Raw genomic sequence first — 24,317 nt, 5'->3', positions numbered from 1 at the left:
GAAAGGCAATAGATCTCCACATGGCTTCCCTGGTTTCACATTCCCTGGCAAGGCTAAACCAAGGAGTTTGTGTTGCAGGGAGAAAGCAGGAATGCTGATGCTGCGAGAGGTGGGAAACTGTCCTCATTCCTGATGAAGCTGTTAAGGACTGTGGTCTTTCCCGTGTCTGAGCATGTGTGTGCCAGGAAGGAAAACCACTGTGTGCCAGGAAGAAAAACCACTGTCCCACACCCACTGTCACCTGTCCTGCATTTTGTAACACCTGGGAGATGCTTGTCCCCACCTTCCCACTGCCACCTGGCCTTTCTGGCTTCTCCCCTACTTGCTGTTCTCTTCACAAGGGCTGCCTTAGAGACAGTTGCTGATCAAAGGCAAATTTCAAACCCAGACAAAGAAATAAGTTTGAAATAAAATATCATTGCACACAGGTACTTGGGAGTGCAGGTTTGCTTCCCATTCAACAACAAAACAGGTTTTCGAGACAATTCTACCCAGATTCAAACAGCAGCACCATAAACAGCTGATACAAAGGGTTGAATATAGGAAATACAATGGGGAGTCAGTGCATGGTGGGACTTTTCCCCCTAAAGACACAATTAAACAACCAAGCTTTGTCTCAACACAGGAATGTTTAGCTTAGAGTGGTGCCCTGAAGTTCTTACCACTGTATTCTGTTGTCCACAGGAGCAGCTCCTGCTTCCAAGGAGCTTCCAGTCAACTAGGGGGAAACTGAGGCAGGGGGAAATAAATTCTTTCCTCAATGCCACAAAACCAGCATGAAGTGAGATGGAAGAGATCACACACATGCAGAGGGACCCTGGAGAGCTGTCCCCCACCAGAAGCACATGCTGCTCTATATGTAACGTGACACAAGGCTGCAACTCTTTGAAATCAAACCTGGTTGCTCTCCCCACCCTCCCTTTAGCAAGAGGTGGCTGAAGTGTTCTGCAAATTCCTTCTACAAATTCCTGCAGAAAAAGGGAATACGACACATACAGGGTAAGCTAAAGTTATTCTGTCAACCTTGCTTGTTTTACCAAAGCAGTTTTTCTAGTCTTAGTCCAATGGAAATAAAACTTCCGGCCCCTCTGAATGCAGAAGTTTGCCTTTGCCATCGTTGTGCTCAATTTAATCCCAAAATTACAGCGAGGCAAAGAACTAGCAGGAGAAAAAAGCTGAGCTTTTTATTGGATTTTTTTATTCCTTAACAACAAGATCCAGAGAGGGGCTATTTGCTCCTGGGCAACTTCACCTCAGCTGTGAGACCAGACCAAGGAGGGAATGGGAGATTGAAGCCCAGCCAGTGAGAGCATGAGAAAGGGCTCAGCCTAAACGAGACAAGAAAGGGGGTTCTGGAGATTAAAACAAAGATCTCGCAATCCAAACTCCTAGGTCTGTTTCCAACTCCAATACTGACTTCAAAGTGCATGTAAGTAAATCTACTTCATCTCTCTCTGCCCCAGCTCCTCCCACGTAAATAAACACAGAGGGGGATGTTCCTGCTGGTACAACCCCAGATCATGGCTACACCATCCCAGCAAAGCATCAGCTCCCAAACTGGCAGTACCCACAAATTATTTCCTGAATATTCAGTCATTTGCATAATTGCAGAGATGAGGTTTAACAGCAGGGATAACTTGGGCTTCCTGGCAAAGGAGAAGCATCAGCTCATTCTTCCAGTGCCATATCCAGTGTGTGTAAGGACCGTGCTAGACTTTTGCCCTGACCTGGAGCTGGCAGTGCATAATTTACAGTCCTTAATTTAATCCTTAATATTATCCCTAATTAATGACAGACCAGGGTCCTGGAACTCCAAACCACACAATTAATTAGGAAGCAACAGCAAACAAGCACAACAAGAGCATCTGGGAAGGCACCAAGCACAACAGAGCTCTGCTGCATCATCCCTGGCCAATGGCTCCTGCTCCCACTCCTGACAGCTGGGGCAGTAAATGGAAGCAACAGGAAAAAGAAGAGAAACGAGCCTAGCAGTGAAAGACAGGGTGAAGCAGCTGCTCTCCAAGTAGGTATTTAAGGATATATTTGAGCCCTCCTTCCCAATAATCTCTGCTTTGGGACTATCCCAAAGCACTCTCCAACTCTTTGCCTAATACACTTTACGCCTCCCTCCTTTTCCAAGCAAGTGGCCAATCTACCATCTCCCAAGTGTTACTGCTGAGAAACGGCTCTGATAAAGTGATGCAAAACTGCTTTGCTTCATTATATTGGATTTTGCCTAATCTTGGCATGTCCTTAGAGCTCCCTAAAAATATATTTGCAGACAGCAAGCCAATCCCTTCCTGTATTTTCACAAAACACACAGAAGCAGGAAGCAGCTCACACTGCTGCGGGTCCATTATTAAGCAGCTCTTCTGGGAAGAGCAGAACAGGCACATTGGAGCTGCATTGCCTTCCCTCCAAATGTGCCATGGAGCATACAGCTCCAAGGAACAGCAGGCAGTCTCTTCCCACCTGATACTCCACGATTCTATGAGATGAAATGCCTCATGTAGTACTGTAACAGACAGTAGCTGTGATCCTGCATGATTCCCTCCCCTTTGATCTGTAGAGAATGCCTTGATCAGCCACATCCAGCACTGCTCAGATCATATTTCTCCCAGAAATACACCAAAAAAGATCATCAATCCAGTCTGTTGGTGCATTTCTGTCCTTTTGTACTGAGACCTGAGCAGCATTAGCTTACAAACCACTCAAGTCTTGGACAACCTGGGGAAGCAGCTGCCAAATCCATGTCCATTCTGTGCCAGGTAGGACATGGTGACCTGATGAGCTTCCCAGAGCCCTCTGCACAGAACTATTGCACAGCAAACCAAAGCAGGTGACACACAATCAACACCAGAGCTCAGGTGGTACTCTCAAGCCCTTTGCTGTGATCTGACCCACTGGCTGTTCATCCCTGGCTGTTCCCTCCTCTTCCAGAACTTCCCGTGACAAGCACTTTTGTGTGGGAGCTGATTTCCTTGCTGTGTCACATATGGGTCAACTTCTTTTCTCCTGTGCCTTCCAGGTGACAGCCCCAGGGACTAAAAGATGACTCAGAAAGGGAATCCTACAGTCTAGCCAAGCTGCCATTCCTCCTTAGCCTGAGGAGAGTTCTCTTTCCCAGGATCACAGTCCACCTGCATCCTACTGATCAGGCAGATGATGAAGAACTAGACCATGTCAGAGCAGTGGCAGTGGGAAGTAGCTGATCTTTGTCACTAAGGCAGGACAGCAGCTTTGATTCCTGCACTGCTCTCACCTCCCAGGTATTTGGGCAGCTGGACACTGACTTCAGGACTATCACCACATCTCCACACTCCATTCCCTCCCCATCTTCTTTCTAGTAACACCAACTGGGCATTGCAGGCACAAGGCAGGATGATTAAAGAGCAGGGACAGCATTTCCCCTCCCTTCACCTTCTTGCAGGAACAACAAGATCCCATCACATCAAGTCTCTCTGTGCCAGTGCCAGGTGAAGCCCGATGCCACAAAAGCAAATCTTACGTGCTATCTCTGCCTTCAGATGTTACAGTTGTTCAGAAATATGGGCAAGACTATAGGGTTTGTGAGCAGCCTGAATATCCTTCTCCAACTGCTCAGGCATCTTCATTCCAGGCTCTCCATCAGGTCAGCAATGGAACAGATACACAGTAGATGTTCAGTCCCTGACGCTGGGTTTAATCCACCACCTGGCCGGAAGAGAGAAGCCTGGAAGTAGCTTCCTTTAGCACTGGCTGGAAATATTCTGTACATGAAGCTCCCAGACATGATTAGTAAACACTGAAAATCAAATCATCCCATGCCTGTGGCTGTTTCTCTCCCCCACTGCTGGCTCGACCAGTCCTACTGCTTTGTCCAGTCCACCATAAGCAGATGGTGCCACAGCTGCAGCCTTGGGCTCCTCACTGGAGCCCTTCAGGACCAAGAACTCCAGCAGAATGTCCAAGAGGCAGAAAACCAGGTGCCTGAAAGAGAGAGAAGACAAAGCTTAGGCTGGTCAGGGCACAGGAGGCAAAGCTCACATGAGGAAGGTGTGTTCTGACAGCCATCAGGGGAAAGAGGAATGATCTCAGACCCTGGAAGGAATGTTTTAAGGGATGATTCAGCTTTTATTCCACCTCCCCCAAACCCTTCAGCGTGCGTTGAAGCTGCTGAGCAGCACAGAAAACACAAACACACCTCCTGGAGGGAGGTGGCACATGTGTTTCACAGGATCACTGAGGTTGGAAAAGACCTCTGGGATCATCAAGTCCAACCTTTGACTGAATGCCACCTTGAGCACTGAGTGCCATGTCCAGTCATTTCCTAAACCAGGAATGGGGACTTCAGCACATCCCCAGCCAGCCCCTTCCAATGTTTAACAACCCATTCAGTGAAGAAATTCCTCCTGATGTCCAGTCTGACCCTCATTTCTCTGCAGTCCATTACCAAACCCTTGCTTTCCAAACTCACAGCGCTGGGCATAGACAAAAATACCCCCCTACATTGATCTGCAGCTCCTCCAAAAACAAACTAAACTAGGATTTGTCTTACTTCCCTGACATCCCCTAACTAAGCAGGCCTAACAACATAATTAATATGACTCAATAACCTCCAGCCAGACCAAGGTCCTGGACATGCAGCCTCATCACAAACAAGCCAGGTGCCCTCTAATACTGCAAGTCTGGGATAATGAGCCAGATAAGTTTCGTGCCAAGCAGCTGGAAGCAAGAATTGCATGGCAAAGCCCTGAGCACAGCTCACAGACCCCCATCAGAGGCCATCAGGGTAAAGACTAAAATCCACATACCTGTTTATCACAGGCTGGCTCAGGGACTCCAGCACCAGGTTCCAACTCATCCGACACTTGCTGGTCCCAAGGATTTCTTGGATCACATCTGTAAAGAGACAGTGCTTTAGGAACTGCACATTTCCACAGGTCAGTTTTCTCCTGGTGGGTGCTGAATCGCAGCTTGTGATGGTGCTCTGAGCCCGAGGCATCTCATGCCCAGCATCACCATGACAGGGAACAGCCAGGGACAGGACGGACTGCCAGGAAAGTATTCCAGGCTGGAAGGGCACATACTGGCAGTGCTTTTTGATTACCAAAGGATAGTGAGGGCCCCTTACACTGCAGCAAGGAGTTAAAAGTTCAGACTGTACTCACATGGATTAGCCAGCAGGTGCTTTAATGCTTAAGGTCCCCAAGTCAAACTTCAAGAGAGGGAAATCCAGTGCAACTGGGCTCAGGATTTCAGTCCAGTGGAAAAGCCGCAGGCTTTGCCTAGTGACTCTTCTCTGCCATGGGACCCTTTGGCAGCAAGTGGGAGCACAGTATGCCTCTGTTTTTCCTAAGCCCTGCCTTGGGTGAGGTGGCTTGGCAGGAACTGCGTCACCACTCTAAGCATGGAATTGCAGCCAGTCCCCATGTGGGAATCACCAAGACACCCGTCCTTCTTCTCTGAGCTGTGCTGCTCCCCAAATACTTATGCAAACTATCCAGAACTGGGAAACTGATTTTTGCTTGCAGGAAACCATTCAAACTTCAAGGGTCATGAACCTTTCCTAGTGCCTTGGCACAAGCAAACTCCATCTCAGCGTTTAACCACATTTCCACAGATTCCAGTGCACTGGAGGGTTCTCCAGCCACTTTTCTTTCCCAAGGGCAACTGACAAGTCCCTGGGACACACTTACTAGGCAAGATCCCCATCAGGCTCTGCAGGGCCTGATCTGCTGTTGCCTTCTTCTGCTCCTCTGTCCTGGGGGGTTTAGGCACTGCTGGTAAAACTCCTCCGGGCCAGATGGATTCCTGGAGCAACTGGAGGTACTGGACCCAACGCTGGGTGCAGGTCAGGTTAAACATCTGCACTTCCAGCCATCTGTGGGCACAGGGAGACAGAGAAAGGTTAGGAAAAGTCAGGCTTGGGACCAAGTCAGGCTATTTCTGCCCATCAGGAGCCCTGGAAGGGTTAAATCAGCTGCATTCGTTAACATGCAGTTTTCAAGTCTGCAGAGCAAATATTTTCTTAAGTATTAATTAGCTGAGTTTCCCATGCACCAGAAGTAGGATATGATCCCTTTGTTATGGACAAACATGTGTAAAGTCACAGGGGAAAAGCGAAGGCCATGAAAAGCTCCATCATCCTGCTAATCACAGGAATCCAAGTGAATCGCTGATTCCTAATGGAAGCAAAGCTAAGGGATACAACTAGCCTGAAGCTCATAAGTTATCTCCATGCACAAGCCAATACAGAGATGGAAAAACTGGTGTTTTAACTAAAAACAACACCCAGGAAAGACTGGAAGGACATAAGCATGTTCTGGCAGCCACTGTTCCTCTCATCAGTCCCTCTGCCACCAAGACAGTCAAGGATGTCTTGCCTGGAGACCAAAACAAGGTCCAAGGATGGCAAGTCGTGAATATCTTACTGCTTTCCTCTGCTCTTGGCCCTCTGCTTTCCTACTCTTCACACCTGCTCCATCTACTGATGGCAAGCAATGGAATCATAGAATCACAGAATGGTTTGGTTTCGGGACCTTAAAGACCATTTTGTTCCACTCCCTGCCATGGGCAGGGACACCTTCCACTAAACCACATTCCTCCAAGCCCAACCTGGCCTTGAACACTTCCAGGGATGGGGCAGCCATAGCTTCTGTGAGCAACCTGTGCCAGGGTCTCACCACCCTTATAGTAAAGAATTTCTTTGTTCTCATCCAAAATCCAACAGAATTGCTGGTGGGCCCTCCTGCTGGGTCAGGACTGTGTCCTTTATACACTAACAACCTGCAGAGCCTGAAATGCTGCTCCACAAAACAGGTTGGAGGCATTTGCAGCTGCACCGGGTTTGTCCCCACCAGACAAGTGCTGGGAGAGTTTCTAAATCAACCATATGGACCCTCTTTCCTGGATGTGAAATCCCTTCCGATGTAACAGCAAAAGCCAGAGCTGTCAGTCAGAACCTGCCACTGCCTGAAATCTTTCCTCTCAGAATTAGGAGAGGCTATGGATGAATCCCTGATGCCACAGGGTTTCCCTGTGGTCCCCTGGTTTAGCAGGACTTGGCAACAATGAGGGCCCAGTGCCACTGTCCAGGAGGCTTTGGAGCAAAGACGGGAATACCAGCACAGTGCTGAGGTAGGGAAAAGGCTTGTGATTTTGCCAGTACTTCAAAGATTCTCAGAGCAGAGGAGTCGGCCAGCAGGGCCAGGAGACCCATTTCTCTTGGCAGCTGGTGTTCATGCTTGCAATTCCATCACCACTATTCCCCAGCAGCTCCCAGTCCATTCAAGAGCACAGGCCCTGCCAAGGCAAACTTTATTTAACCTGCGCTCTGCCAGACTGTCTGCATTCTTCCCAGGCGAGCCATTCAGGTCAAGGGTGTCTTTACTTGGGCTTTACTTGGGCTAATGTGAGTGGAGAGTCGGGAATAGCAGCACCTAAAGGTAACCAGAGAAAAGGAAGCAGGTTGTCATCAGGGACAGTGTGGCAACGTGACGTTCCCTTCGTCAGCAGGAAATGAGGTGCCAAGCTGCAAGTCTTGAGGGACGAACACCCAAGACATGTCCATTAAAAATCTGAAAAGGAGCCTTGGTGCAGCAGGAAGGCCTCGTATTCTCAGATTAAGGTCCTACTGGAGCATGGGCAATGATCCCAGTGATCCCACTAATGGGAAGACACATTCTTTATGCTCAGCCTCACCAGGGACCACACATACTGATGTTGCTACAAGATAATGCCAGAGATCTGAAGCTTCCACCTGTCTTAGAGGACAAAGTGTCCCAGTCCTGCCTGGGAAAGCCCATGTTGGAAATACAATTAAAATTGTTTTAATCTCCAGCCATCAGCAGATTTTAACACTTTGGATCGTGTTAAACCCTCCAGCCATTCCTAACCAAATCAAAGTGTTAAACTGTGACTTTCCCAGGGCCAAGAGCTTTCACTAACGTAGTTTTTTATTAACATGTTTTTCTACACAGCCTGCCTTCCTGGCTGAGAAAACATGTGACAAGCAACAGAAATTCAGAGCCTTGGGTGCAAACAATCAACCTGCACCAAGGAGATCAGATTGAACATTGACTTGAACCTCATTACAGCAATAGCCAGTTTCCAGCGTTAAAAAGGTTGCAGAATGCAAAGAATGAGCTTTCTTTTCCTTAGAAACATTCCTAAACCAGCAAAAAGTAAAGAAAACACTGAGCAGAGAGAAAGCTGAACCTAAAGACAGCACATGTTTCCAGGCAGCTCAAGGGCAAGTTGAGAACTGATAAATGCTGGAAGGTCCCACACAAACAACATCACATTTTCAGCCCATTTATTTCCATAAAATCACCACAATTAGGCATCAAGACCTATAAGTAACACCAATAAATCTCATCATATGTGCACATACTGTGATTAGGTGAGTGCTCACAGATCTTGCATCTCACAGTTGTGAAACACCATTGATGGATTTTCTTCCTTAGTCTGGCAGCTCACTGCCTTCCACTTTGGGAAGCAAAGGGCAGGATCTGGGAATGGCTCCATGGGTCTTGCACCAATAAATGCCACAGCTCCATGCAAGTTCCTGAGAAGAGGTCAACTTGCCCCATCACATGGTGCTCAGACAACTGATGAAGAAGCACCCAAACGCACAAGTATACAATAAAAGAAGGAATTAAACAGGAAAAGGGACAAGAAAGAAGGAGAAAACAAAGCTGGGTGCACATGACACAAAGACTAATGCAACTCTGCTCTGGGTCCCCTTTTGCTAGTCTACCAGGGTGTGGAGCCATTCCAAAAGCACCAGGAGAAGAACTGTCTAGACTGGTCCATCTGGCTCTAAATCCTCCCTGGGAGAGCAGCTGATGCTCTCAGATACTTCAAAAGAAAATATCCAAACCTGCCACAAAGAGTTTTCCAACCTCCGCTCAACCTGAATGTGTTAAAGTCACCACTGACACCCATTTGGAGGGAATAACCTTCCATTTGCACAACATTCACAGGGGGAGCACCAGGAGCATTTAAACTGTGAAGAGCAAAATAATTCATAGAATCATGGAATATCATGAATTGCAAGGGACCCGCAAGGATCATCAAGTCCAGCTCCTGGCCCTGCACAGGATACCCCAAGAATCCCACCTCAACTCCTACTATTGTTGTTGCAGCTCAGGGAGGGTCACACCAATGTTATTGAAAATTCCTACCTGAGTAAACCCCAGAAAATGGCAAACTGATTTTTCCACCAGGCAGACTTGCTGCACCAGGATGGGGATTAACAGCACAGGAACTCCAAAGATTTGCTGGTTCAAAGCTGACCTTCGCCAGCAGGTCACAGATGATTTTTTATGCTACTAAAGGCCTGAGCATTTGAGATCCATGTGCCACATTGAAAGCACACACAGGCTGTTCCCAGGTAGAAATAAATCCACCAAGAAACACAAATAGACAAAAATTTTTATTTTTGGGTGGCTGATGGGTTACTATTTCCATTCTGCTATTTCATGAAGAAATAGCCTTAATAAGAAAGACAGAAAAAACACACCTATCACTGAGCCATCTCCTTACACTTCAGCTGAGACCAGAAATAGATAAAGTGACCTCCTGGGCTCAGACATTTGAATGCTTTGATAATGCCCAATGCAAAGAGACAGATTCCAAAGGCTATGGGGTCCTGGAAGGTAATCTGGAGGTGCATAACTTGCCCATGTTGTAAGGGACCTCTGTTGGAAATAGCTGCTGGTGGGGGAATGAAATGGCTGCTAAAAAAGAGCCAAATTAATGCCGTGCCTTAAGATGGAACTCCAAAGTCAGCTGAAGGGATCCATTAAGACTGGAACACCCTGGGAATGAAAAACAAGGCCTGGCGGGGACACACCTGGGCCTTCCTTCAGCACCTTGATGCAACAAAGGCTGCTAAGAAGGAGCAGCCTATGGAAAAGGCAGACTGGGAGTCAGGGACAGGCAAGACACGGCATCTGGGATCAGTTTTACCTGGCTGGATGCACGCACTGAAGTGGACTATCCAGAGGGTTCACCTGCAGATGGAGGGAGCTCAGCAAAGAAAGGTTGGATAGGTTGGATTTGCTTAGTCTGAAAAATAAAGATGGACCAGGAATGGCCAAAGACATACAGTACTCCAAATTTACTAGAAGCTGGTCAAACTCTGCTTTTCTCATCTGAGGATAAGAACTGAGATCACTTGAGCTAAGGAACAGTGAAGTCAAATTTTTCTGATTATAATTAAAATCTGAAGCTATAGCAATTATGATTTCCCCAAAATTGGGGATTTTAAGGATTTAGACAAACACAAACTGGAGACCACATTAGGAAGAAGACAAAGATGAGAGAGCCCCTCTGCATTAGCTGTATAAATACAAACAGCTCCATAACTATACATGAGCTGAGTGTAAGAGTAGCAAGTCCTGCTCAACACTGACCACCTTCCACCGCAGAACAAGGGCCCCCTTTCCCTGAGGAATTCAGCATGGCTATCCAGGAGCTCAAAAAAGGCCCATGAGACTAAGGTAGTGAAAATGACTGAAGAAAAAGACAACATCTGGAAACCACAAGTCATGCAAACATGACTCTTCCTGAAATCAAGAAAGGCTGGTGCTTAAATCACCAGACCAAATCACAGAATATCCAAATTCCTCCCCAAACTGTGCCTTGAACCACAAGAATATCCTTGACTCAAGAGGAGCAACATTTCAGTGCTGTGACTGTAAAACCTTTCTGAGCAATGCCTGTAAAAATGAAGCAGCAGCTGCAGTGGGCACAGTTAAAATTGAGAAACATAAATGGAGACTTTTTGCCCCCAGGCTCAGCTTCGAGCACGTGCTACCTGAGCCTAAATACACCTTCTCCAGACAGCCACAAGCAGAGATGTGCATCAGGCTCAGCTCAACACCTTCAAAGCAACTCCACACTTGTCCAGGTAAACCCTGCACCAAGGAAGGAAATAGGAAAGAAAAGAAAAAATCCTCCATAAATCTAAGAACACAAAGCATCCTGAGTCTTTTTAAACTTCTGGCCAATGACACATGATGCGCAAAGTGAACTATCCTTCTTTTCTTACTAGAAGTGTTCCTCTCCTGCTGCCCTATTGCAGTTACAGTTGTGAACAGCCCATCCTATACCCAGCTGAACACAGAGTGATGAAGTGTTTGAGTAGGAGGCTGAGTGTCTTCCCTCAAACCGAGTGTCTTGCCAGGGTCCCTCTCCCCATTTCTGCACTGAGGGAAGAAAAAACAAACCCAGCTGCAGGAAGTTCACACTTGTGGCATCTGCATCCATCATTCCTTATCAGAATTACCCAGGCCAGACATCCTGGGCAGAGGGATTTTCCTACCCTGGGAGATGTGGGTGTGCAGGACATCTTATTGTGGGGCAGAGAGGAGAAAAAACCACATCATTCCCTACACTAAGGAACCATTACCCCCTGTAGGCACGAAACCACACCTCGGTGCTGGGATTTCTCTACCATTTTATGTGTTGCTCCCTCAAAACACACCTGCTGCTAAAAGAAATCATGGAAACACACAGGACTCCAATGTCTTCACCCAAACTGCTCTGGTTTTGCTTTTATCCACTTGGATCTCCCTATGATGCTTTGGGGCTTAGGGAAGGGGGGGAAAGCATGTGGTTAAAAAAAATCCAAACGTCCTTGATTTTTCACAAAGCATCCTGGCTTTTGATAAGATCTTCATCAAGCATTTATAGAGCCAATTAAGCTCTCAGTGGTGCCCCAGGGAGAGGCCAGGCTGTCTCAGCCAGGCCCTGCTCAGAGCAATTGCTTCATTAGCCCACTTCAGAATGAAAATACATAAAGCTACTAATAACCCTTCAAAAACCAGGGCAAATTAAAAACGACAAGGACACATTAATTTCTCTCCATCCTTTTCTTCTTTGCTCTATCTGAAATAGGAATTTGTTGTGGTTTTTTAAATCTAGAAAAAAAGTTGGCACATGCAACTGTTGAAACAGAATTCGAGTTAAAATAATGTTGCAATTGTTATCAAAGCACAGAGTGCTTGCTTCATTCTAGTGGCTGTTTTTGGAAGAATGCTGCTTCTAGAAGAGGGAAAAAAAATTTGTTTGGGACAGAGATTCGAAGCCAGATCCAAAATTTCCAGGTGGTTGGAGACAGCTGAATCGAGGCCCACTTCCAATCTGATTTGTATTTACTTTACATATACACATGAAGACACATACAGTCCTGAAATCGCTGTTCCTGACATACCACAGGCCTGTGATTCCTGCTACTACTTACAACACAAATAGCCAAATCCAGAGAGGAAGATTAAGATGCCATGAGGTTGGTTCCCCTATTTACTAGGTCTGGTGCTGATTTTTTGGCTTGGTTTTTAGGGACAAGGACTTTGCTGCCACGAACCTGGGCCTGCCAGCACAGCCCCTCCACGTGCAGTCCTCCCCAACATGCCCAAATCAACTCCCCCTGGTAACAACCAGAAGAATTAGTGGATTTAGTTGCTCCAGTTGCATTCATATTGCAGTTCTGGCTGCTTGTTTCTGCCACCAAAACTCCGAGATGCTGCCCAAGGCTAGAGTGGGAAGCTACTGCTCCACAAAGCCAAAGGAAAGTGGGACAAGCCACAGCTTTAGCATAAACCTTCCTGGCTTCTCCTGGCACCTGCAGAGCATGAGTCAACCCTTGGCTTTAATGCCTTTTAAAGATAATGCAGGGAGGAAAGAGGCAGCCTCCACAGGGAACGTCTGTCCACACACAGCCATATCCCACCCCAGGGCACCACCTCTGCTGGGTGACATGTATAGCCCAGCTTTGGGTTGACCCCCACTCCAGCAGCAAGATGAGGCCTGGGGCACCATCTTGGCTGTCAAATGTGGCCCCTGCATGGCTCCAGGGCTGGGCAGAATTCCCTGACATGGGCATTGTGCTCCCAGCACTCCCATCCCACAAGTGCTGCCCGAGCACACAGGCTGACTCAGGGACATCGAAGAGGGTCAGACACTGGCAGCACTTTGAAGTCAAGAGGATCAAGGCAGCTGCCAAGGGTCTTTGTGCCAGTTCTTTTGGCACAGAGATCAAGGAAGAAGAAGAGAAAATCAGATAAAAAGCACGTAGCAGGCAGCTCCCTGAAGCTACAGAGCTCACTGACTTAACAGCGGTAGTTGCACAAGTGTCTGTGACACCTGGGCTGACAGTGACAGGCCAGAAGAGCCCCAAAGCCAAGGTGACAGCAAGAACTTGCAAGAATGCTCTCAAAAGCCTTATGGTCACCTCCAGTCAGTCTCAAAGCATCCCTGGCTGTCCACCTACAGCTCACCAGGACTGAAACGTCACCTCCCCAAACCCGCCTGCTTGAGGGATGAAGGGACAGGGGACAAAGCCTGGAGTAGCAGTGGAATCACCCAAAGCAAAGAGCAGAGCCAAGCAATGGTGAGCTCCTGGGATGATTTGCAGGGATGATTTGCATTTATTTTAAGTCACGTCAGTGGAACATGACACTATCAAAGCTGTCTGAGTAGTTCTACATGCTCCTTTCAGAAACAGGCACTTCTGAGCCCAGCACGGCCTCTGTGCCCCAGCCTCGCTCAGGTTTCAGGGGACAGACAGCCAGGGTGAGCCAAGACACTTTACCCCACTCAGTGGTTTGCACTCTATGGCTTTCTGTTGTGCTGCACAGGAAAGAGCTAGGAAAAGCTTACAGACCTGTATCTGCACCTCAAACACTCCCAGATCCATCCTGGGGATGCTGGCACTCTGCTGGGGCTCCTGTCTGGAAAGTAGAGCAGAGGGAGCAGGGGAGCAGCAAGCTGGTGGCTGTCCCTTGGCTCCACTGCTGTCTCGAGCTCCTCGTGGCACTGGCAGACCCCTGACCCAGTGGGGCCAGACTGAGGGCAGGGTGTGGGCTCACAGCCACAGCATGGTTTGCGTGCTTGTCATATATTTTTAACACCTCTTTGACTCACAAGGCTCTAAAAAGCACCCGGATTCTCCAAATGCGTTTGAGCTCTTCCACCAAACACTCCCGGAGCCCAGAATACCCCCAGGTAGTCCACTTTGCAAACAGGTTCCTGTTGCAGCCTCCCAAGGGAAGAGAGGAGATGTGCCTTTCCAGCCCATGGGAGGGGAGCAAGAGCTGGACAGGGGAAGGGAGTGGAGCTGGAAAGGGGCAGTGGGTTTGTTTACAGGCACAGACCCAGCACACAGAGAGAGGCTGCTGGAAGCAGTCCTTGGCCCCAGGGTCATTCCCACCCCTCAGCCCGTCCGCCTCCTCTCCACCCGCCTCTCCTTTCGGCTCCTAAAAAGGATCCCTCCCTGTTACATAACGGGGTAAGCAGATCGGGGCCTCGCACACACGGCCTCCCTTTACTTAACAATACCTTTTTCGGTCATGGAGCCTTCCTCTCCCCCTGCCATCCAACTGACACTCAGGGGAGATGGATAGTGCCTGGCTCCAGCTATTCCAGCTACGGAAGGAGGGGAAAGAGGAGTCTGGTGGGATGCTCCATGCAGAGAACGGTGAACAGAGCAGGTAGGGAGATCTCAGAATGGACACTGTGGTCACAGCAATCACTTGATGTCACTGTGAAAAAGACCCCAAGGGAGAGGGAGATTGGCTCTTGGGAGAAACTGGTTCTTGTTCTTGGTATGCTTTTTGTTGGTTTGCGGGTATTTCTATCACTCTGCACTGAATGTGCCTCATGCCAGAGCAGAATCATCTTGCAGCTGCAAGGAGGCAGCAGGAGCAGCATCTACTCACCAAATACAAACTGGCAGAGGAGCACCTAGTGGCAATCCCCTTCCTAACACTCAAAACACTTCCAGGGCACCTCCCTTCTGCCCCATACCATCTCACCCACTGACAGGAACAGGGAAGGACCATCTCTTGAAGGGATGATGCCCACATCTACTTTTTTCCCTGCAGCAATCCACGAGCAACACCATCCTCCTGGCAACAGGTCAGTTCCCACTGTGCAAGTCCCTTCCCTGTCTCCTTCACATCAGACCTGTGGACTGTTGACTGTCCCAGAACAAGAGCAGAGTCAACCTCAACATGTGGATTTCAGCATGGACACAGGGTTTGTTCAAGGGGTTGTATTTGCACCCTGTCCTGATGGTGACACAGAGAAGCCACCATATCACCTCCAGGCAAAGCTCTGCCTGCAGTGGGTTTACCCACACCTGTTGAAGCAGAGCAGCTACAAACACACTCCCTTCACTCTGCTCCACCAGCACAACTCATAGAGCTCCTGCACCTTTCAGAGCCAGGCATGTTGTGTGTATCCCAGCTTTCTAGTGGAAAATACCAATGCCACACATGGGTGCTGCAGGTTCCCTGGGTGAGCAGGACACAGCTTAACAGGAGGTGATGACGTGCCTGTTCAAGCTCTCATACCTCTCTGCTTACACACAGGGATTGGGTTCCAGCTCATTTCCCAAGAGATCAGATCCCATTTTGGAAAAATGGCAGCAACGCCCACCTCCTGCCGCCCAAAGGAACAGACCCAGGAGTGAAGGTAGCAGTGCCTGACCTCAAAGCACTTTGGCAACCTCTACTGAGTGCAGTTTAAGTTACCAGCTCAGTTATAATGTGCTGCCCTGCACATTCTGATGCCAACTCTGGATGCCTGCAAGAGCGGGAAAAGCTCTGCTCCAAGATTCTCCCAAGCCCAAGTCCTTCAGGGCTCTAAAGAACCACATCCTCAGTTAGTGATAGCCACCAACCTACACCAGAAAACAGGAATGCTCTGTTTGTGTGTCTTGGCCTAGAGCCTTACCACCCAGAGGCACTGGCCCCAGGACAGCTTGGCGAGTCCATCCTAGCTGGAAAGGAAGCCTGTTCCCACTCCATGTGCATGTCCCTGCCCCAGGCACAGGCACTGCTGGCCCAGGCCAGAGCAGGGGGTGCAGCAGTGAGAGCAGAGGCCCTGGCAGGCCACACTCTGAGCTGTTTTTGACAAGTTGCTGTTCCCTCGGCCTGTTTACTTTCCTTTTGTAGATAGAACAAGCTGAGCCACTGGGCAGTGCGACCAGGAGGCCGGTTCTCTCTGGAAAGCCAAGGAGCTGGGCACTGTTGCCTTTTCATGAGGCAAGACTCCCATTCCCAGAGCTGGATCCTTCCTTTCCCTGTTATTAAGGGATAGCAAGCTGCCTGCTACAGTTGCATCCTTGCTCACAGGGAAAACAGCTCCTAGTGCAAATCTCCAAGAGGTTTCTTTTACACAGCACCTTCTTTACAGAACCTTGTTTGATGCTTAGAAAACATTTACCCACACTCAGGCATGAGCTCCATTTAAGACTGTGACTCCAAAGGGAATTTACCCTCCCAGAGCTGCCAGGTTGCTCATTCAGGCCTTACCTTTGAACAAGGGTCCCAAAGAGCAGGTTGAAGACCTTCTGAATGTTCTCTGTGCACAGCCAGCTCCAGTGATCCACCAGCACCAGGCGAAGCACATCCAGGGCCAGATCAGCTAAAGCTGTCTCAGAGTCTGCCAGGAGGAAGAGGAGGGTCAGATGAAGAAACCAACTCAGTGCCTGAGCAAACCTGGTGAAAAGCATCATCCCAAACTCACTCTTTCCTCCAAGTCTGGCACTTTGTGCCATGCACAGATGACCTGCTGCAGCTCAACCAGTCCAGGGAGCCTGCCCTTACCATTCTTTCACTTCTACTTCCATACAAGCAGCCTTAATCTCCCCACAAAGAGCCACACCAAACCAGAATGTAGTTGCTCCGAGGGCTCAGTTCCTTCTCAGTTGAAGAGAGGATGACTATGTGCCCAAAACAGGTGAGAATGAAAGTAGTCACTGTAGCTAGAGAAAGGTACACTGCTGAAGACTATTTTCCTGGTCTTCCCCATCACTTTCCCCTCTTCCAAGAGTTTTCCAGGCACAAGGCTCCAGTGGGTGGATGCTTTCTCATCTGTTTTTGGCACACTGCCATCCCTATATGTGGACCGATAGTTGATAAACCCTCTGTTTCACTGAGAAGGAACTGAGCCCAAAAAGGGGAGAAAGCAGGCAGTGACTGCAGCCAGCAAAAGCTACACTGCTGAGGACTATTTTCCTGGTCTTCAGGAAAATTTTCCGCTCTTCCTTGAGTTTCCCAGGCACAAGGCTCCAGATGGCGGCTGCAGGCTGCCATCGTGTGGCAGATCCCAATCTCTGCAGGAAGGTGGATAAACCACATGTATGTTAAAACACAAACCCATACACGTCCTCACATATCCCTGCTGACACAAGCCTGGGACAGCACAACCTCTCTCTGATCCTCAGGAGCACATCAAAACCTTCAGTGTAAACACTTTCTACTTGCTGGAGAATTACTTTTGGCCCCAAAGCACTTGAGGTGTTGTCCTGAACAGGCTCATTTAATGTGCCACAAACCTGCCTGGGCCAGCCACTCCTAGGGCCAGCACCCTGACCTGAGCATAGTGCCAGGTTGGCCAGGTGAGATCAGGTGCAGCAGCTTTTCCTAATTTGGATTCCCTGATGCCTCATTCTTCCTACCACTCTGCCTATAGAAAATTTACACACACAACCTACTGCTGAAAATAAAGGGAAGAGGGGTTCTGGACCTTCTCCTTCCCTCCTCTTCCTCTCCCCACTGCAGGACTAATTAACTCCAGGCCACTTCACTTGGAAAAGACAGGGCACTTGGCCCTCTTGCTCTGGGCCACGTCTAAGCTATTCCTCACTTGCTTTGCCCTCTGAGACTTCACTTCCCAGTGCAGAGCCAGAAGCAGGCTGTCCAGTTTCCCCACAACCTCATAGAGGGACCATCCTCAGCAAGCTCCATTTATTCCTGGAGCATTCAAGTCCTCTTCCTCAGAGAGATGCTGGCCAACCTCTTCCCAGAAGTCACTCCATGAGCAGACAGGGACACAGGCTGCCTTTTTATCCAGTTGCTCCAGACGTTTGTTCCCCTCGCCCTGCCAGCCCAGCCTGAAACATCCCAGACCTGCAGGCATTTGCCATCACTGACATTCCATCTCCCTCAGAGTTCAGGGAACTTGGTGCACAGCCCTGGCCTCCAATTCCAGTCCTGCCTCCCCAAAACCATGTGTTCCAAGATTATAGGCAAAGCTGGTAGCACAAGCTGAGTTTCAGAACACCAGACCCATCCTGTCACAAGCACATGTCAGAGCTTGCCCAACTTGAAACACTGGAAAGAAACTTTGGGGAAGTTCCAGCTGATACAGCTCAGCAATTCCAAGAAAAAGATTAGAGAACATATTTTCGCTCGTGTTCAAGATAATCTTGTAACTGTTTTGAGAAGCTGTGGCACCCCTGTGCTTCAGAGGAGGGATCTAGAATCAGAAAGGGAACATCATTCCTTGAACTGGGATTACATTTTTGCTACTCCCATCAAATCTATCCAAACTTGATCTCAAAAGGTCCTTTTATAGTGCATGGACATATCAAGGCTAATTTGAGACTACCAAGAAACTGCAATTTGGCCATTTTTCAGTTTCAAGGAGCTTGATTTTATAACATTGCCAGTTTAAGCACTGTGTCCTTAAAAAACTTATTTGTGCAGTGACAGTGCTGAGTCCGCAAAGGTGAAGATCCAAGAGGAGCCAAGACTCAATTTGCTTTCAACAAAGCCCAGAGCAATCACCAAACAGGACTGGAAAAACTCAGTTTGCTTCCCCTTCAATCAAGGGCAAGAAGAACAGGTCCTGAAAACCCTGTAAATTGATTGGAGCTGTTGGAGCTGTTGTGGTCCCAAAGGAGAGAAATTAAAGCAGTAACAGAGGGGCTGAGCTCACCAGAGTCCGTGTCCAGATGTGTCCCATCCACATCCTCCTGCACAGAGCTTCCCTTAGGTTCTCTGCCTCCCTCGCCTTCAGGAGCTTTGCTAGGGATTGCTTCCAGCAGTTTCTCCTGCTTCTGGATGAAGGATTCCATAGCAGCCAGCGACAGGGTGCCAGAGACCTACAAAAGCCATGCTATATTAGTACCACACAGGCCTGGATCCCACTGATCAGACAACCACCCATCTCCTTTGTCTGCACTTGGTGTAGCCAACAACACATCCAGGCTTGCTTACTTTCCACCTGGCACATGGGAATAAGGCTGCAGCAACCACAACCCTCGTGCACATGGATTATTCAAAGCCAGCACCCAAACAGGGCAGTGATTGGGATCGTGAAAGGATTCCAGGAGGGATATGAACTTACAGCGCTGCCCTCCCTGATGGAGTACACTATCCTGTCATGAGCTTCACTCACACTCAGCACTGGAGTGATTTTACTAGACGAGAACCTCAGCCTGGACCTGAAAAGCAGAGACATGGCACAGTCAGTTTTCTCTGCAAGTTGTGAGTGAGAGTTTTCCAGCCTCCACCAAGACCGAGGACAAGCCTCAGCCAAGACCCAGGACCGGTTATCTTTGCCCAGTGCCACATCCAAGCTAGAAAGCCTGATTAGACCTAAAGTGGTTCAAAACCAGCACCTGCACCCAGGATAACTAAGAGGTAGCAGCAAAACCAGGCAAAAAAAGCATTAAAGCATTTTTCCTGACCTATACCTGAGCCAAGGCTTTCCAACATTCCACACACAGACAGGTGTGTTACACGGAAGCCGACAGGCAGATGTAGGCAGATATCAGTAAGGTGTGAACATTCCAGCATACTCAGGGAAGTGTTCAGAAAAGCCTCTGAGATGAAACATACTCAGCAGGATTGCGAAATCCAATCATAAAGACACACAGAAAGGAGAGTATAAAAGGATGCTCAGGATTATGGGACAAATCATAAAATAATGTCTATCATTAAGGAATGTCCTTTTCAGCCAAGATGGTTCCAAACTTGTACTTTTTTGGTTTGCCTTTTTGTTCAAAGCAGCTTTTTCCAGAAAAAGCACTATTTGTGCAGAAACCTTCCCTTCTTCAGTGAGGGAAGAATCACTAATGAGCACAATGAGGTTTGGCACTGCCAGTAGCACCAATAAACACTTGGTGAGCAACACACATGCAATGACCTTCAATATTACTCCTAAATAAACATTCAAATGTGTTTTTTGCAAGGCCACTGTGTGGAACACATGGGAGAGGCAGGAGGGAACCTTCAGGTAGATAATTTATAGCTGCATTTTCCAGTTACTCATGACATATATGGGTCATGCACATGTTTAAGGTTAAAAAGGAATTCCCCGGGAGCAACAGCGTCTCTGCTGGCAAATGGCAGCACATGACAGATCCCCTAGGAAGAAAACCACCTTCTGTGGAAACCTGAGCATTCCTGGGAAATCCTTTGGATAACAGCAAGGGAAGAAGAAAGTAATTTGGTTAAAGTACAACAACACATAAAGCACCAGGTCAGTTCTTTCCCACAATGGGCTTAGTTTATGCATTAATTCCTTATTCTGCAAAGCTGGAGAAGCCCTTACTTGGTCGCCTTCTTCCCATCTGTCTGGGACTTTCCATCCACTTCAGACTCGCTCAGATCCTCCGTGGGGCTCTGGGGCTCTGACCTGGGGAATGCCGTCTTCAGAGTGTCCACAATAGCATTGACGACGATCTGCAAGGCCAGCAGTGCCATTAATTACTGAATAGATCCTTACTCCTTAAAGATATTAAGAGTTTTCAAATTTGCACTGTATTTTCTATTAAACCCCAGGTTCTTTGAGATGGGGTCTGACCCTCCCCAGCTGTATGGCTTTCTGAGCAAGCTGAGCCCAGCTACAGAATGTTGGAGTTTTTTGGCTCCTCATAGACGCTGAAGCCTAAGAGAGATGTCCAGGTGGAAGGGGCTCAGGTAACCAGTCTCCTGCTTTCCTACCTTGTCTATCCTGGAGACAACAAAGGGCTTCTTGACAAATGCGATCCTGGCGTCTGTGTTGAGGGCAAGAAATTCCTGCACCTCCTCACTGTTGGCAATTTCAGGGACTGCACACAATTGCTGCAAGGAGAGATGGAAATTTAGGGCTTTCTGGAGTCAACTTCCCAGCTTGATTATGTAATGTAGAAGAGATCTGATGTCACATCTGCTTTTAGCTCACAGGGGTACACAAATATCTCACCTTTAAGAAGGATTCCAGAAGACTTTTCCTGGCTTCCACTTTATCGCTGTCCATGTTTCCAAAGGGGAGATCAGGGAACAGTTTCTTTGGGCCTTTGATGTCTACAAAGGAAACAAAGCCATGAGCACGTTCGAGAAAACTGGAAAAAAATTAATCTTAATTTAAAAGATTTTAAAATCCAAGATTAAAAATTAAGATTTTAAAATCTAAATACAGATTTTAGTCTGTATTAAAACCTTAATGCTCTCATAGTTAAGACTATCACCACACACTGCCCAAGGCAAGACACCCCTCAAACCAGGGTTGTTGAATCAGACCTTCAATCCATATGGAATCTGTGTTCTGCTGGATTTCACATCTTCCGTGCTTTTAAGTTAAAAGCAGCAAGAACAAGGACCCTAAATTGCTCCAAGAGCCCGAATATTCTCAACAAAGCAGTTTTGTAGTCAATCTGTCAGAACCAAGGAATTATGTTGGAACATGCTAAACTCCATGGAGCTTTATATAGAAGTAGCATTAGAAGAAATACTGTTTTCTTCCTAAAAAAAGCTCATGTTTGACACATATTTCTATTTTCTTCTATGCAAACAAGATTCTTTCAGACACCAGTGTTTCCACTCACTGTTAAGGTGCAAAGCTACAAAACTGGGTGTTGTGATCAAAAAAAAAAGAATATTTTGAAACACTGGAATTTGCGGCCAAAAGAGATAAACTCTCCAGCCAGCTCTGCACAAAACAACAGAGATGTGGGCACAGGCAGGGCAGAAAACCCTCAGAGCTGAGAAGCATGGAATGGGATGAGAGGGAGAGGATTTACTCCAAGAGTTAATGCAGGCACTGACTTTTGAGGAACTTGCGGAGCTCCGGTTTCTCCTCCAGCCGGGTCTGCAGGTTGAGGAACTCCCGGTAGCGGCGGTTCACGGTGTGATAAGCCACCTGCTGAAGGCTCCCTGCACCCTCACCCTCCAGGACTGTCTCATACTGAGGAGGAAGGCAACAGGAATAATCCTTACACATTCCCAAAACAATCCCAATGCGCTGCTGGCCCCAAAATTCCCAGGACCCTTCCATCCTCACATTAACCCTTCCCTGAAGATGAAGGAACCCATCCCAATGGAACAACTGGCAAAAACAGAACACAAAAGACTCTACCAGCCTCATGTGACCCTTGGCTAAAAGTGGGAACTCCTATCCCACACCCTGTGCCTGATATTCCCTCACTGCCAGACAAAATTTGTTGTGGAGACACTCACAAAGCAAATCCTCACCTCCAAACACCCACCAGTGCTCCAGTCAGGGCAGGGATTTGGGAAAAGAGGTGAATGCCAGGGGAGCCCTTACCTTGACAGTGTACAGGGTATATGGGTGGAAGCCAGTCCCACTGTGCTCCCGGGCAGTGATGGTCCCAGTTATCCGCAGGCTCTGGATCACGACCGGCCCGTCAGGGCTGCTCAGGGGCTCAAAGCTGAAGGTGCTCATGGAAGCTGTTGGGGAAGATGAGAGCAGGGGCAGGGACTGCCCGGCCTCTGGGGCGATATGTGGTAGGCCCTCTGCTGCCCCCAGATCTCTCCCCAGAACAGAGAGTCTCTGCGAGGAGAACTTCCTGGGGACTGCTGGGCTTTCCTCCTCCTTCTCCACCACCGGCTCAATCTGGATGTCAGGGCAGGAGCTCAAGACAGAGGTGGAAAGCAGCCCAACATCTGAGCTGGGGGCAGGACCCTCCTCCAGGTCTCCGGTTCCATCTTCCAAAGAGGCCAGGCCCTCTGGCACAGAGGGGTCCTGGGGGGGCTCATCAAGGAGCTCCCCAGTGGGGGATGGTGCCAGCAGGTCCGTGTCCTGGCCCACACTGGGTGTGGAGGATTCCAGCTCCAAACCCTCGCAGGGGAAGAGGGATCCCAGGGCTTGGGGGCGCAGGAAAGGCTCCTCTGTGTGGCACGACCTCCTTATCTCCTCTCCCTCCTCGCCAGCAGTCTCTGCCTCTCTCCTGAGCCCCTCCACAACCCTCGGGGAGGGGGGTAGCCCGGCAGGAGCCGTATCCATCTGTGCTGGGAAGGGCAAGGAATCTGGCACTGGGGGTGCAGTGTGGGGCTTTCCACCGCGGGGCTTCTTGGAGAACATCCCAATGAGCAGCAGATTGATCCAGTCGGGATCAGACATCTTCCTGACGGCCGGCAGCAGCACATTGCAGGCCACCAGCTCCACCACCACGAAGCGGCCCGTCCGCGTTTCCAGGTGTGGCCACGGCACCAACGCCTGCAGCAGCGTCTCCACGGCCGCGCGGGCACATCCGACCTCAGCCGCGGGGCTGAGCAGGGCAGGATGCGGCCCTGCCAGCCGGCTGTACTCCTGCCACAGCGTCCCACCGCCTTTGGGGTCGGCCCTCAGGGCGTCCCGTGCCCGCAGGAAGCTCTGGAGGTGTTGCCCGCAGAGCAGAAGCAGGCGGCGGGCGAGGGCTCGGTGGTCTACCCGCGCCATGCGCCGCCGCAGCTCCGCAGCCAGGCCCACCATGGCCCTCTCCACCTCGGCCTCGAAGGCCGGCTCCCTGCTCACCGTGCGGTACCACGAGGCCACGAAATCCCGCACCACCTTACGGATGGTGCTGGCGATCTCCCGCTCCAGCCGCGCCTCGTCCGCGGGGCAGCCGGGCGGGGCCCGCAGAGAGCTCACGAAGCGCTCCAGGCGTAGCCGGCGGCCGCGGGGAACCAGGGCCGGGGGGCCCAGCCAGCCTCCCAGCACCGCCAGGGCCCCGCACAGCAGCCCCAGCGCCCGCAGGTCCAGCAGCAGCTGCAGGGCCAGCAGCCAGCCCAGCGCGACCACCAGGGCCAGCAGCGGCCGGCGGGACCCCGAGGGGCCCTGGCCCGGCATGGTGGGGTGGGCAGATGGGCTGCCAAGCGCCAAACACCCAGGCTGGTCAACGAGAGATAGGGCTTGGCACAGCTCGACCCCGTACCGGCTCTCGTCAGGGACCCCCCCAGCTCGGGCTCCTTGAGGGGGTACTGGGGCTCAACTGAGCAGGACGCTCAGCAGGCACTGGAGTTCGTCAGGGAGCCCCAGCCCGGGCTCTTCACTGGGGCTCATGGAACACAACAGTCCAGACCCCCTGACTGGGTACCAGGGCTCAACCACCCGGGACCCTCACTGGGGCTTGTCAAGGACCCCCAGACCGGTCCCTTCACCGGACCCCGGAGCTCCTCAGGCCCCCACCGCCCAGGCCCACTCAGCCGGTACCGACAACATAAAACCCCACAGCCCCGGCGCTGCCAAGCCGACACCGCCACATCGAGACCCCTGGCCCCGACTCACCGCCCGGGCCCACCGGCGGCACCGTCCGCTACTTCCGCTTCCGT

General features: G+C 49.7%; 1 protein-coding gene across 2 annotated transcripts; it reads right to left on the bottom strand.

Annotated features, from left to right (window-relative positions):
* Nucleotides 1-1,176: 1,176 nt before the first annotated feature.
* On the bottom strand, nt 1,177-24,317 carry SNX19 (sorting nexin 19). Of its 2 annotated transcripts, XM_064634552.1 has the most exons (11): nt 22,312-24,315; nt 21,813-21,951; nt 20,971-21,071; nt 20,730-20,849; nt 20,338-20,468; nt 19,129-19,225; nt 18,718-18,883; nt 16,308-16,437; nt 5,679-5,863; nt 4,794-4,881; nt 1,177-3,969 (listed from the first exon to the last, which is right to left on the bottom strand). In XM_064634552.1, the coding sequence occupies exons 1-11, from the start codon at nt 23,833-23,835 to the stop codon at nt 3,792-3,794; spliced, it is 2,859 nt and encodes a 952-aa protein (XP_064490622.1). In that variant the 5' UTR covers nt 23,836-24,315; the 3' UTR covers nt 1,177-3,791. The 2 variants fall into 2 exon arrangements, 1 of the variants encoding a protein (XP_064490622.1); XR_010424990.1 differs by lacking the exons at nt 1,177-3,969; nt 4,794-4,881 and adding an exon at nt 14,329-14,531 and having other exon boundaries at nt 5,748-5,863; nt 22,312-24,317.

The sequence above is a fragment of the Pseudopipra pipra genome, chromosome 23 (assembly GCF_036250125.1).
Source record: "Pseudopipra pipra isolate bDixPip1 chromosome 23, bDixPip1.hap1, whole genome shotgun sequence".
Lineage (NCBI taxonomy): Eukaryota > Metazoa > Chordata > Aves > Passeriformes > Pipridae > Pseudopipra > Pseudopipra pipra.
Note: the sequence above shows the minus strand (reverse complement) of the source record. Positions and strands in the feature narration are given on the sequence as shown.

Coding starts and splice junctions, on each gene's coding strand:
- SNX19 (XM_064634552.1), bottom strand. CDS start 23,835: ATGCCGGGCCAGGGCCCCTCGGGGTCCCGCCGGCCGCTGCTGGCCCTG. Junction 19,226..20,337: donor GATGGGAAGAAGGCGACCAA/GTAAGGGCTTCT, acceptor TCTGCTTTTCAG/GTCCAGGCTGAGGTTCTCGT. Junction 4,882..5,678: donor CCTGATGGGGATCTTGCCTA/GTAAGTGTGTCC, acceptor GTCTCTTTACAG/ATGTGATCCAAGAAATCCTT.